The sequence below is a fragment of the Micropterus dolomieu genome, linkage group LG23, assembly GCF_021292245.1.
Source record: "Micropterus dolomieu isolate WLL.071019.BEF.003 ecotype Adirondacks linkage group LG23, ASM2129224v1, whole genome shotgun sequence".
Taxonomy (NCBI): domain Eukaryota; kingdom Metazoa; phylum Chordata; class Actinopteri; order Centrarchiformes; family Centrarchidae; genus Micropterus; species Micropterus dolomieu.
The window spans coordinates 21,620,651-21,635,067 of NC_060172.1; the positions used below are offsets into that span (position 1 = coordinate 21,620,651).

General features: G+C 38.9%; 1 protein-coding gene across 5 annotated transcripts in view; it reads left to right on the plus strand.

Annotated features, from left to right (window-relative positions):
• cadm2a (cell adhesion molecule 2a) overlaps positions 1-14,417 on the plus strand; it is a 221,271-nt gene that overhangs the window by 169,864 nt on the left and 36,990 nt on the right. For all 5 annotated transcript variants that reach the window (XM_046039851.1, XM_046039852.1, XM_046039855.1 and 2 more), the window contains 2 exons: positions 6,559-6,711; positions 10,441-10,578. In XM_046039851.1, coding sequence (XP_045895807.1) covers positions 6,559-6,711; positions 10,441-10,578 — 291 coding nt within the window. The remainder of the gene's footprint in view (positions 1-6,558; positions 6,712-10,440; positions 10,579-14,417) is intronic.

A 14,417-nucleotide genomic window follows, 5' to 3' on the forward strand; every position in this document is an offset into this window, starting at 1 on the left:
ACAGTGTGTCATCTAACGTTCGGACGTTCCATATTTTCTGTTTATTTAACGGCCACATATGAGGAAGAGCTAAATCTAATATTACAGACAATCTGTGACTGTCTGTACAGTGTGTGATTATCATACTGCATCACTCAATGTTGAAATAAATCCATGTCAGAAAGTTTGAAGTAAAGTAGCCTAATTAATGGCTGTTATTGTTATTATCACAACACATCAGTGATGTGGAAATTGGATTCATTTTAAGATATGCTACTACTGTCATTATTCCAATGTGCTTCATCAGGATGATTGAATAAAATATTGATTTATTGATTAGACATGTTTATTTTGGATAGATCGTCATGTTAATTGAGTTAGGCAATATTTTTTTCTTTATAATACACAAAATTAGTCGTTAGATTAATCGACTAATCAAAAAAATCATTGTTAGATTAAACGATTTGAAAAATAATTGTTATGTACAGCCCTACACACATGCATACACATGCCATGTTTACTCAACTGCTGCTTTTAATGATGGAGGGGAGAAGCTGTGGAAAGCTGCTAGATATGCAGCTATTTAGCTACAAGTATGTGCACACTTTCTACGTACTACATAGACCTCGATGTACGATGATGTGTTGCAACTGTGTGAGGCTCTGACAAAACCATCAGCTGTGGTGTGATAATAGATTTAGGTGTCTCTAAAGTCACTTTCAAACCTGTACTTTGGTTGCTTGAGACAAAAAGGAATGATAATGAATGCCTTTTAGTTGCTCTGTCACAAACCAAGTGTTGAAGGTTAAATGATTTTTGGACATTTTTGTAGTCCTGCATGTCATCCTGCATCCTGGGGTAATAATAGTGATCAAAATAAAACACTGGTATTATATTATATTATATTATATTATATTATATTATAAAACTAGTAACTATGTTTGGAGCAGGGGTTGTTGTGTGTGTCTTTGTGATTGTGTGCTTGGGATGCATTCATGGGTTGTCAAATAGCCGGATATTCCTAAAATACAGTACAGAATATTTGTAATTTGCTCTAAGCACAGGCAGACACAAGTGGTTTTCTTGCTACTGGTTTATTGAAGTCCTTGCTCCAAATACACCGTGAAAACTAATAAAACAACATTGACGAGAACATATAAAAATGATGTTAGCCACATCAAGGTCTGCTTTAGCCACCATGAAATTTTTCACTGGAACACACACAAGTCCATGCTATCTGCTGCCCGCTGGTGTTGAGCAACAGTACAACTCATGCGAGAGCAGCCCAACGACACTTGTAAGTGACTTCAAAATAAAAGCATTAATAACAAATGTTACTTAAATAGAAAAAGGGAAGTATACAAATTACGAAAATGTAATTGCAACTTACAATGTTGTTAAAACCAAAAAACAAAGAAGCGTCTTTCATGGAGGGAAAAAAAAGCATTGCTGAGAGAGAGAGGTGAAATGTTGATCCAAAAGAGGAAATGATTTGGTGGAAATTGCCATGCACACTTTTTATTGACCTGTTACTTATTAATTAAATAAACAAATATTATGATTGAATGTAACATCATACAGACTTTGTGATTGTATCCATTCACAGTCAATTTCAATTGGACTGATTCACTAGCTGACTGAACATCTACCCACAGAATAAAAACGTCACTTTAAATTTAAAAGAAACAAGACATCTTTGACCTTCTATCTGTGCAGCTTCTCTCTGTCTCACTGTCACACATTTTCAAAAATGAGCCTTTCTTCTCATCATCTGCAAATTATATTGAAAAGAGATTGGTGACCCACTCTGTTTTGTCCATTTCTGAATATACTTTATGGGAACAGAGAGTGTTGTGGCTTTGGTGTTATGACTGTTTACTATGTTATCTGATCAGTCATGATCAACATCAACACTGCTCCTCTGAGCCGACGGTCATCAGCGCTCACATTAAGATGAGAAATTTTTCTGAATATCAAGCTGTATCTGCTTTGGCCAAAAAAAACACTGTATGGTGCAGAAACAAATAAAATGGACCAGTACAGCTTTGCTTTCAGTCTCCCTTTCTATACACACAGAGAGACACAGACTTAGGCTAAATTAACAAAAAATAGGGTTGTACATTCAGTAAATAGTTACTGTGGAATACAAACCTCCACTCTTTGATGTTGACATCGTCCTCCACGAAAACATTCAGGACTGTCGGCACTAATGGTCTCTAATGGATGGCAGGCAGCTGCAGCACCTTTGCAGACAAATAGCAAAGGATACATTCCTGTCCTCTATTCTCTCTGTCGATATCCAACCTTTCACTGGGCATAGAATGAGAGATGGCAACATTGCTAGGGAGAAGAAAAGTGAGAGGGAAAAAAAGAGAGACAATAAATGGAAGACTTTGTACGTTGTACATTTAATAGAAAACTCTTAAAAAAATAGGAGTCATCTGTACTGTATGTGTGTTCACTCCTTTCTTATTACCTCCGCCAACGAGGTTTAGTTTTTGTTTGCCTTTTGTTTGTTTGTTTGTCTATCCGCAGGAAAAATACTACTACGACTACCCAAATAATTCACTCATATACATTATTATAATGTATATGGCTGATTTATATTAAATGAGACAAAAAAGCTATGATACTATCATAAATCTAAGAATTTAAAGACACAATTTAGAGTCTGGATGGATAAAATAATGAAACACAAAACAATCTTGGCAGTATTGTTTGTCATATGCTGTCCAAAGGGTAGTTTTTTGACTGAATTATAGTATATATATAGTTATATCATTATTTAATGGTGATATGCATCGCCTTTCATGTTTCTAAATCCAGCCTGAATCCATGCTTTAAGGGGGATCAGGATGATCCTGCTTTTTGGCATCTAAACTATCCTAATCACCGCCTGTAGCCACTGAAAAAATGCAGAAACAACACTTTATGCAAGATTGCATTACTAAATCCAGATTCCAGTCTAAATGATCAGAATCTTTAGATTCAGTTAAACTGGAGTATTGAAATCCTATATTATTATCTGTGTTCATTGATGTATCATGCAGGTGATGATTGACAGGAAGTTTTGATATTAATAGTTATTCAATGAACTTGCTTCAGCCTAGTCACGTTACAATTAGACCCTATCATTATAAACGCGAACGTCATCATCACAGCTTTTCAAATTATTGAGTTCATGTTGTCATTACCTTGCTTAGGTAGTCAGAACAAGTCAGAATATTCTATATAAGAAACTATCTATCTATGTCTGTTCCTCACTCTCACACAAACAACTTCCCAGAATGGGCTGTTGAGGAGAGGAAAGGAAGAAAGCTGAGTTGCATCGTGACAGCTAGCAAGCCAGCCACAGTAAATGTATTTTCTGACATTTGCCTGCTCTTACTTCCTTGCCCAAAGCAAATAAGACAACAGTTGAAAAGAAGCATTGTTTAACTTGTACACATCCACAGGTTAGTGGAGCTGCCTGAGTCGACAGAATGAGGTCTGTGGGGGTAGGAGAGAAAGTGAGAGACTGACTGAAAGAAAGACAGAAAGAAATACAGAGCCAAAGATAATCTATTCTTTGTCTTAGTTCATTATTTGATTAGAACAGGTGTATACAGTTGTGTGTATACATACTGCATGAAAGATAACAACTATCTTTTCAGGACAGTTATCACCATTAACTGAACTGGCAGTGCGTTAGACTAAATCTAATTTGGGAAGTCTTGCATTGATGGCCATGTGTACTCATACATGCGCACAGGAAACAGCAATGTGCTGTCACCGGTGACAAGCCTAAAGATATGTCATGTGCTCATATCAACATGTCACGCCTGCTCAGGCTCAGTACACAGCATGCAGAGATAACCGGTGTTTTGAGGAAAGGGTAGGGACAGAACAAATGCAATAATACATGGAAGAGAACAGCTGTCGCTTAGCCAAACTGATTACAACTCTACTGCCATTTACTGTAGGTGTTTAGGCCTGGAACCAGCAAAGCAAAGCTAGCCATCCCTTGGCAGACAAAACAACATGAGATAGTGTGCTCCCTGACATTTCTCTTCATTTGTCAGGTCTGTGATTATTGCAGCAATGCAAACACAGAAGCTGTACAAAAAAATGCAGCTTATGTGCCTAACACCTCAAGGGCTATACATTTACCACATAAAACACAGCTGATACTATAGCTGTTGGCATTAATTTAATCAATCAAATGCAAGTCTTTAAATCTGGCAAAACAATGAATTGCCACAAGTTACATTTTAAACAATGATAAAGTCTGTACTAAATGTTACTGTTAAGGTTACTTGACTGTTTCTATAATCAACGTCCTTGGAAAAAGTTATATTTTTGCCATAACTTTTTATAGATTTGTAATTGATTGACAAAGTATAAACTACTTAAGGTTTGCATTGTAGTTTGAGAAAAAGTTGTGGGTTGAGGAAGTTTAAGGGGGGGTTTACCCATTTTTATACAGTCTATGGGTATGCTACTATGACAGATAGGCTAACATGATATATAGGGAACAACGACAATGACACAGCAAGTAATGCAACTAAGACATTAGCTAAGCAAACTGTCACTACAGCTGCTGCTGCGAAGCTGACATGCAGATAGGACGAGACATTCCAGAGCCAACACACCAGCTCCAGTCCAGACAGCAACACTCACAACTCTCCTGCTAACTAGAGCTAACATCACAACAACAACATCTCTTGGCAAACTAGAAAGTAAGATGAATGTCCGTGGGCAAGTCATTTAATGTTACCTGACACACAAATGATGGCTGGGTCCTGAGTCACTTTGTTTGTTTATCATTTGCAGACGCCAGATTTTTTTCTGCACACACACAGAACTCACAGCTAACCAACAACGAGGAGATATTTGTTGAATTTGACATGTATTAAATTAGAATCGCATACCCCACCTTTAAGGCTTTAGGATGTTGAAACACAGTTTCAGTTCTTTAGATACCTCGGGTATCATTTCTCACCATTCAGCCAGACACTCTTTAAAGTGCTCTACAAACAGACTGTCTAATGGCCTTTAGTCTTCAGATCTTTGTAGAGAGGTTACAACAGCAGGGTGCTCTATTTTTTATATGATTTCTCATAAATTACCATAAGATAAGAATATTCTTTCATGTGGCTTCACATGAAAGAAAACATAAACACCTGTACACAAAATAATAATGCCTCTTTTCTGCTGAGCCCTGAACATGCACACACACGCACACACACACTGCACTTGAATGAGGATTGCGCCAAGTCACTTTGATGGAGAGCGAAAGAAGCCTTGGCTGCTGATATTAAATAAGATTTGTAGAAAGGCGTTATACTTGCAAAAGGAAGGCTTAAATGAATCTCCCAAGCAGCTAAGGCCACAGAAATGGAATGAGTGAAATTTGTATGCGCTGAACGATTGACCAGGTCTTTTTTAATGTAAACCTGTGTTTTTGTAACATTTTCAAGGTGTCACCACATTCTAAAATCTTGATGCATGCTCCCACGTTATGACAGATATGTATATAAGTATAAAGTCTACTTTCAAGACCGCGGAGTATCTTTCAACAAGCCATCCCATTTCAGCAGATCCATTTCAACTCTCACATCTCACCAAATTCTCATTAGGCCTCTTTCTCAGCCTGTTATTGCAGTATTGATTTCCATTCCAGTTATGCCTTTTGCAAGATTACATTTTCATATAAGAAAAATGTCAATGGTGGTTTCCAACAGAGAAGACTGTATGAGTATGCGTTTCCGTAGAGGTGTACTGATACTTTAATTTTCAGATTCAACAGAAAATTCAGTTTCGAGGTCACGTTTTGAGACGATTTTTGATTGTTTATGAATTTAAATCTATTCATTCATACATAACACTACACAGCTTGGTTAGCCTGGCACGAGCACTATTTTTATTTAAAAGTAGTAAACATAGAAAATGAGCCTTGCACATTTTGGCATTGCAATAACCCTAACAAACCACCAAGTTTACCCCTTCAAAATGAATGGGCAAAATTGCATTTTGTTTTGCAAACAGCTGTAGTTATATAGCAGTTCACTTAGCACATTTGTAAATAATGCCGAAAGCCAAATTGTCCATTGTGTTGGGGGGCATTACTGTGTGCTGTCTGGCATATTAGTAGTGTTACACTTGGATAAGACTAATGTGTGTATGGTTAAGATGCCACTCTGCTGTTGTTTTGTCAACAATATGCACATTTTTAGCATCATATAATAGAGGAACTGCTTTCCTGTGTCGCTGTTCCTACTGCTGCCATTCTGCATTCGTTAATGTCTCTCAGTGTGCCTCCTCTACTTTGTCCATCTTTGTCTAAAATTCAGAAGAGCAACATGATATGCAATACAAAAAGCATGGTATAAACTAGTTTTACCAACTAAATTGCTTCTCAATATTATTTTGTATCAAATGTTACAATTGTGCATTAAAACCACGACACTCGGATCATACTGTGGGGGTTGAAGTGTGTCTCCCAACAACACTGCTGAGATAGCCCGCGACACTTTAGTTTGCTGATAGTTGCTAACAGTTTGTGATGTGTACTAACTCACTGTCTGTCTCTCTGTCCAGCTTTAAGGGACAACAGGATTGAGCTGGTGCGTGCATCATGGTCTGAGTTGACCATCAGTATCAGTGATGTCACGCTGTCTGATGAAGGCATGTACACCTGTTCCCTCTTCACCATGCCTGTCAGAACAGCCAAAGCCTACCTAACTGTTCTAGGTAAGTAGATCTAAACATGCATGAATGAAGAAAATGTTAATTTGTGTATACTTTTGCATAACATTAGTCTGTAATAACCTAGTTTGTCGGTGAACACACATTTTGTCTACCTGTCCGGTTTATCATAATAAACAGCGTTTGAACAACAGGTATGACTTTGTTGCTTTCAGCTGTGGAGCACACACAGCAATCTCATGTAGGTGGTTATTGAGAAGAAGAGAGCAATCCCTCTAGTGGTTGCAATGCCTTATGGTTTATGTAGGCTAGTGTTTGTAGAGAAAATGGTATCTCTGCATTTTTTATACCAAATTCTCCCCCTATCATTGTTGAACATACAAATGCAGAAGAGAGAGGCTCTTGTTATTTGACTCTTATCAGCTGACCAATATTAAAAAAGTTTTGTGTGGAAGTATTAGGTCTTAAAGCAATACATCAACAAACATAAGATGGCCCCAAAAATGCAAGGTATGGTGCATTGCCAATAGATGTAGTTAGCAAAAATGTGTTAAACGGTTTTAATTAAAGTAGCTAGACAGTAAGGCCATGGGCCAAGGAAAAAGTGAGTGTTTTTGTGCATATCATAGAATATTTCAAAGGTTTGTTAACATTCTGAGACAGGACAATTTTTTTGCCAAATCTGGTACTGTAGTGAAATTATTTGACACCTGTATGCAGTGATTCTGTCATAATGTTTATTCCATTTTGTGTGTGTTCATTTCAAAACATTAATACTAAAATAACACCTGTGCAACCGGGGTTTAAGTTTTGAGTGCTCTGCAGTTACAAGATATGTTTTTGGTAGATTTTTCAGTTTAAGCAATTTATGGTTTTGTTGTGGGGTTGTTTTATTCGCTATCAATTGACTAGGGTTACAAATAGCCTGCATCTGCAGACAAATAAAAACATACTGTTAGGCCCTCTAGTAATGTTTGTGTTGCGATCATCGCCCCACACAAATATTGTCTCATTTCCTGCCACTGGGCTTATTATCTTGCCAATTAGTTTTCGCTAATGTTAATAGATGTGCTAGTGCACTCCAGGACCATTAGCTGGCTCTCTGTGTTAACAAGCATTCCGAGAATTAGAGACATTAAAGGCTATTGCTCAATAAGGATATGGAGAAAATTATTTTTTGCAATACTGAACAATAGTTAATGGTGCAAGCCAGGAAACAGAGAAGGAGATTTAATGAACATAGAAAATCGTCTGGGAATGGCCTGGTTTATCTGGGAATAAGCAGAAGAAAATGAAAACCGGAATATATGTGCAATGAAATGAGCTTCACATTCAAATCTTCTCAAAATATTTTGGTGAATAACTATAAACATGTGCTTAAATATTGCCATTAACACAATTGAAAACTGGGAATCATGAATGCTTATTAAATGCATATTTAGAAAATGTGTAAATAACCATAAAGCAGTGTGATCACAAAAACCTCAAGAATTATAAGTGAAATCCAGTTTTTCATCACGCATTAGAAATCGAGCTCTTTTTCATGTCGTGAAAACGCCGTTGGTCGTGCTTTAACAGTCATGCACACACACACACACGAATACACCACAGCACAGGCAAATGGTGCACAAATGAGCAGAGAAACACACGATGCTCTACACTCACACACACACACACACACACACACACACACACACGATCGAGAAGGATTAAAGCTTTGCAGCCTCTAGCCACCCAAGGGGAACGTGACTGTATATGAACATTGAATTTGATCTGTTCTCGTTCAGTCTGGGAGAAAAACCATGAAACACTTTTCTGAGTCAAGACACACTTACTCATTCACTTACTAACACATGCACCACAGTGCTTAGTTAGATTTAGTGACACTTGTACTCTACGCACTTGAAAACTATGCATTGAACCAATTTACATTGAAAATTACATGTTAGATGAGGAGGGATAGGGCTCACAGCATATGGTATCAACCAAGTAGCAGCAGTTAGGATTGTGTTTTTTGTTCCTTCAAGATGTAAAACACAAAACAGGAGGACCTTTAAGTCTGGTAATAAACCTTACAGGAGACAGTGAGACAGACAAGGCCAGAGTCAGTCAATGTCATTGACTGACAGACCTTTCAATCACTCAGCCTGAGGCAGACTTATTGCCCATTGACACTAGAAGGGCAGGCACTACACACTTAAAACACTCATTATTGGAAAGGCTAGTAATTAACATTTTGTGAACAACCTCGTGGCCTCTTCTGTGGTCACAAGCATTTGTTTACCCACATGTACACACTCAACCACAGCATCTTGCTATCTGCATTCTTGGCAATGGGCATCTCGGGCAAAGCACTCCTGTGGTTCAAATCCTACCTCTCTGGGCATTCCCACGATGCATCTTGGCGAGGACAATTGTCCACCGATCATTCGTTTGCATGGTTTCTCTTACCTCTGCTAGGCAGACAATACACAACTCTACCTGTCCTTCCCACCAGACCCCACCGATTCGGCACAGATCACGATTTTCTCTCAGACGTATCCGCATGGAAGATTTAACTCTTGGTCATCCTAGCCGAGCAATCTATCTGGTGAGAAACTTGGGTGTCATGATTGATGACCAACTATCCTTCTCAGACCATGTTGCTGCTGTCTTTTGGTCGTGCCACTTTGCTCTATACAACATAAGAAAAATCAGGCCCTACCTATCTCCCACCCATCTTCGGGTACAGACCATGGTTATCCCTCGCATTGACTACTGCACCGCCCTCCTTGCGTGGCTTCGAGCTTGTTCAATGAAACCCCTACAAATGGTCCACAATGCGGTGGCACATCTGGTTTTCAATCAACACAACACACATTAACACACACAAAAATAAACACATTTTTCAAAATATACCTTGTGCTATTTATCCATGAAGATATTTTTGGTCTTCTTTTGTAGGTGCTTTTTCTTTAGTAGAGAATAGTTCACACCAAGGTCTGTAGAGTACCCAGAGAAACCTGGACATTGGTTCTGGAAAGACACATTGCTGTTGAATTTTTTTGAATGCAATATTTAAATTCTGTGAGCATCACAAACAAAACTTTATTCACCTCTGTTGTATTTGAGTTGAGGCAGAGTCAGATATCAGAAAAACTATCTGCATGGCTAGATACCACTAGATGCATGTGAGAAAATATGTTTCTTTGTAATTTGGCTGAACCGACCCAGAAGGGGATGGCCCAGTGGTAAAAGAGACCATTCCCCTATGTGTCAGCAAGAATCCTCCCTGATGTGTTATGGGTATTTTCTGCTGCTGTTTCAGGAAAGTGAGTGAATAAACACAAAAAACTATTGAAAATGATTTGGATAAAATACCAAACTTTTAAATAAATGTGCAATGAAATGAGCTTCACATTAAAATTATCTCAAAATATATTCGTGAATAAATACAAACATGCTTATCTATTACTATTAACAGAGTTTTTAAAACAACAATTTAAATAAATCAATAAAATTATTAAATGTAAATGTTTCTCTGTAATTTGGGTGAATGGACCCAGAAGGGGAAGGCCAGCGGGTAGAGAGACCATCCACCGATGTTTCAGCAAGAATCCTCCCTGATGTGTTCTCGAGCAGGACTCCTCAGGGATTCTGCTCTTTAATATCCCTGCAGGAGGGCGGGCTGGAGGAGAATTTTCAATAAGGAAAATAATAATATTATTTTTGCATAATGACTTACTGCTGTGTGTGAATTAGTTTCATCGCTGTGATTTCCGTTCCATCCTTCAGGTGTGCCAGAGAAGCCGGAGATCGACGGCCTGACAAAGCCTGCCATGGAGGGAGACCACATCACTTTGACCTGCATCACTCAGGGCAGTAAGCCTGCCGCCGACCTCCGCTGGTTCAGAAATCAAAAGGAGGTCAAAGGTATGTAACATCTGTTTATTGGATTTCGTAATTCATCACTAGCTGTGTTTACATGGACCCTAATATTCCACTAATAACTGGAATAATAGCCCAATCAGAATAAAAATGCCTCATGTAAACACCTTAGTCAGAAGAGACTGGCCCAATCCATCCCAATCAGAAGGAATTTTTAATCAGGTGGAGAGGGGTGGAGTTTCCGAGAGCGACATAAACATGGCCTGTAGCAAAACAACATTAGTCTGTGGCTAGTACAACTTTAAAGAGACCTTAAAAGATATAAGGGTTGTTCCCAGGACACGATGTGGGTCCATCTTGAAAACTGTATCAGCAGGTGGAACCACATCTTCCTGCCCGTGTGCAAAAGTTATATTCTGACTAAATGCTTTGCACCTTATTGCATCACTTTATTTAACAGTTAAGTTGCATTCTCTAATCAGAAGGATTTCAGTCAGATTGAAGAAATAATATCTGTAACCGCAGTAACTGATATGGCTACACAGACTGTGAAACATAGGATATGTCAAGTTTCAGAAGAAGAGTTATGGTGAACAGCAACAGATTTTTAGGAAATTCCGTAAGAGTTGATAAAATTATCCCTTATTCCATTACCCCATTCTATTCACTGAAAACAGGGTGTTTGTCAGTTTGGTATTGACATTATCAGGCACCTTTCGTCATTTAGGGATTGCTATAAATCAAAGATGTCCCCAATTAATTAGACTAAATATTGGTTATTGTTAGCATTTTATTTTTTAGTTAGTAACTTACTTTAGTTTTAAAAGGATGAAGATAATCATTCTGAGCTATTAGTCACGTTGTTATGGTAATAATTATTTACTGATTTACTGAAATTTTTTATTTCCCTTTGGAATAAACTGCTCAATTAGACAACTAAATTGAGCAACTAAATGTTCTCTTTGGAGAGTCATCCCCATCTCCACTGTGTTGCCTGATACTCAGACATATTGATTATCACATTTCAGCATGACTCAGACAATGCTTTGAAATAATCAAACATAGCACAAATGCTAGAAAATACAAATTTGTGTTATTAAATACACAAGGTCTTTTTCATAAAACTGTCACCATGAAACTGCTGCTGTGGATGTCTCAACTGTGTATTTTTGTTCCGAACAAGTTGTTTCTAATAGAGCAGATTCAGCATGTGTCCTCTGGCCTGAGACAGATACATTAACCTCCCTTGTTATCAGAGAGCTGTTCTAAATCACACTGACTGGACTACACACCTCATTTCCACCCTGCTCCTGCTCTGTTCTACTTGATGAACCATCCGCTTTGTAATTGTTTGAGAGAGAGAGAGAGAGAGAGAGAGAGAGAGAGAAAGAGCTAGAGACATGATGAAATTAGTTTTTTGAGGAAGAGAGAAACAAATGTGCTTCTGTATCAAATGAAATGCAGAACCCAGTGGGACAGATGCAGTCAGTTGCAGAACTGACTGAACAGGTTTATATCTTGTTTCACAAAGCAGATTAAAGGCTGATAACAAAGTGCAAATCACCTAATTCTAATTCAAATGACTGTAAACAAAGAGATAGTATTGAGAATCACAGGTTTTTTTTAAGACCTACCAATAAAACAAAAACCAAGCAGCTTTGGAAAGAAACTTGCAAAATATCTGTATAACCCAACAGATCACTGGAACTCAGTAGTGAAAATAACAAGCAGTCTGGTTTTGCATATCCTAAATGCCCAATTAAATGTAGTCAAGTAAAATCACATTTGGGATGTGAAACATACCACAGAGACTTCACAGAGTTAATTTCCCTGTTTATATAAAGAATTAATAAACCAAAAGAATCATTTATTGCCAACGCAGGTATCACCGACAACATTCACTGGGTATGTCTACTATTTGGTGCACATTTTATTTACATTCTTAAATTAATGCACAATGTGTTTTACTATATATATATATATATATATATATATATATTTTTTTTTTTAATCTATTTATATATAGATGCACCTTAACCCTAATCTGGTAAATGAGAGGCATCTTCTTCCCCAAACAGCACTGAACCAGCATGCTAACTGCTAATAGTTTTCTTATCCTTGTGCTCATTATCACTGACAAAACCTCACATGTTGGATAATGTTTTCTGGTTGTCTGTCCCACTGCCCTATTGTCCTGAAAGCAATATCTCATGAATGCCTTGAAGGAACGTCTTCAAATGTCCACTTGGACTCATGAATTAACGGCCATTGTCCTGGAAAAACACTTCTTTGGCCATTATTCAACACCAAAATAGGTTTTTTGACAATTCCAGATTTCGCATGTTGACTGGGACGTCACAGTGACTAAGCAATAACTAGCACAGTATTGGCTTTGTTCCATCCTGTCCATTCTGCCTTTTAGTTCCTGCCTCATCCTGGATATCAAGCATCATCTGAATCGCTTAACTGCAAACTACGTTTTGGAGCGTGATTTGCGCAATGATCCTGTGAAGGAATGACCTGCAGCTCATAGAGAGGCTTCGCATCTAATCATGCCAGGAGAAAACATTGTGTGTAGCTATACTTTATAAGAATCTATCTTTACACAGTAATCAGGTAAATGATCCTGTTTAGCCAATACATCTATGATAATCCTTCATTAAGTAGTTGAACAATGTAAATTCACTGGAATCATAACATCAATCAAAGGGATAGATTCCATTTAGCCAAAATCCACTTCATACATTTTATTCAATTCCTTCCAAGTATTCACTACATGTACACTTCTCAAAAAAATAAAGGGAACAATTAAACAACATAATGTAACTCCAAGTCAATCACACTCCTGTGAAATCAAACTGTCCACTTAGGAAGCAACACTGATTGACAATCAATTTCACATGCTGTTGTGCAAATGGAATAGACAACAGGTGGAAATTATAGGCAATTAGCGAGACACCCCCAATAAAGGAGTGGTTCTGCAGGTGGTGACCACAGACCACTTCTCAGTTCCTATGCTTCCTGGCTGATGTTTTGGTCACTTTTAAATGCTGGCGGTGCTTTCACTCTAGTGGTAGCATGAGACGGAGTCTACAACCAACACAAGTGGCTCAGATAGTGCAGCTCATCCAGGATGTCACATCAATGCGAGCTGTGACAAGAAGGTTTGCTGTGTCTGTCAGCGTAGTGTCCAGAGCATGGAGGCGCTACCAGGAGACAGGCCAGTACATGGAGGAGGCCATATGAGGGCAACAACCCAGCAGCAGGACCGCTACCTCCGCCTTTGTGCAAGGAGGAGCAGGAGGAGCACTGCCAGAGCCCTGCAAAATGACCTCCAGCAGGCCACAAATGTGCATGTGTCTGCTCAAACAGTCAGAAACAGACTCCATGAGGGTGGTATGAGGGCCCGACATCCACAGGTGCAGCACGTGACAGACGTGACAGAGTCTGGAGACGCCGTGGAGAACGTTCTGCTTCCTGCAACATCCTCCAGCATGACCGGTTTGGCGGTGGGTCAGTAATGGTGTGGGGTGGCATTTCTTTGGGGGGCCGCACAGCCCTCCATGTGCTCGCCAGCGGTAGCCTGACTGCCATTAGGTACCGAGATGAGATCCTCAGACCCCTTGTGAGACCATATGCTGGTGCGGTTGGCCCTGGGTTCCTCCTAATGCAAGACAATGCTAGACCTCATGTGGCTGGAGTGTGTCAGCAGTTCCTGCAAGAGGAAGGTATTGATGCTATGGACTGGCCCGCCCGTTCCCCAGACCTGAATCCAATTGAGCACATCTGGGACATCATGTCTCACTCCATCCACCAACGCCACGTTGCACCACAGACTGTCCAGGAGTTGGCGGATGCTTTAGTCCAGGTCTGGGAGGAGATCC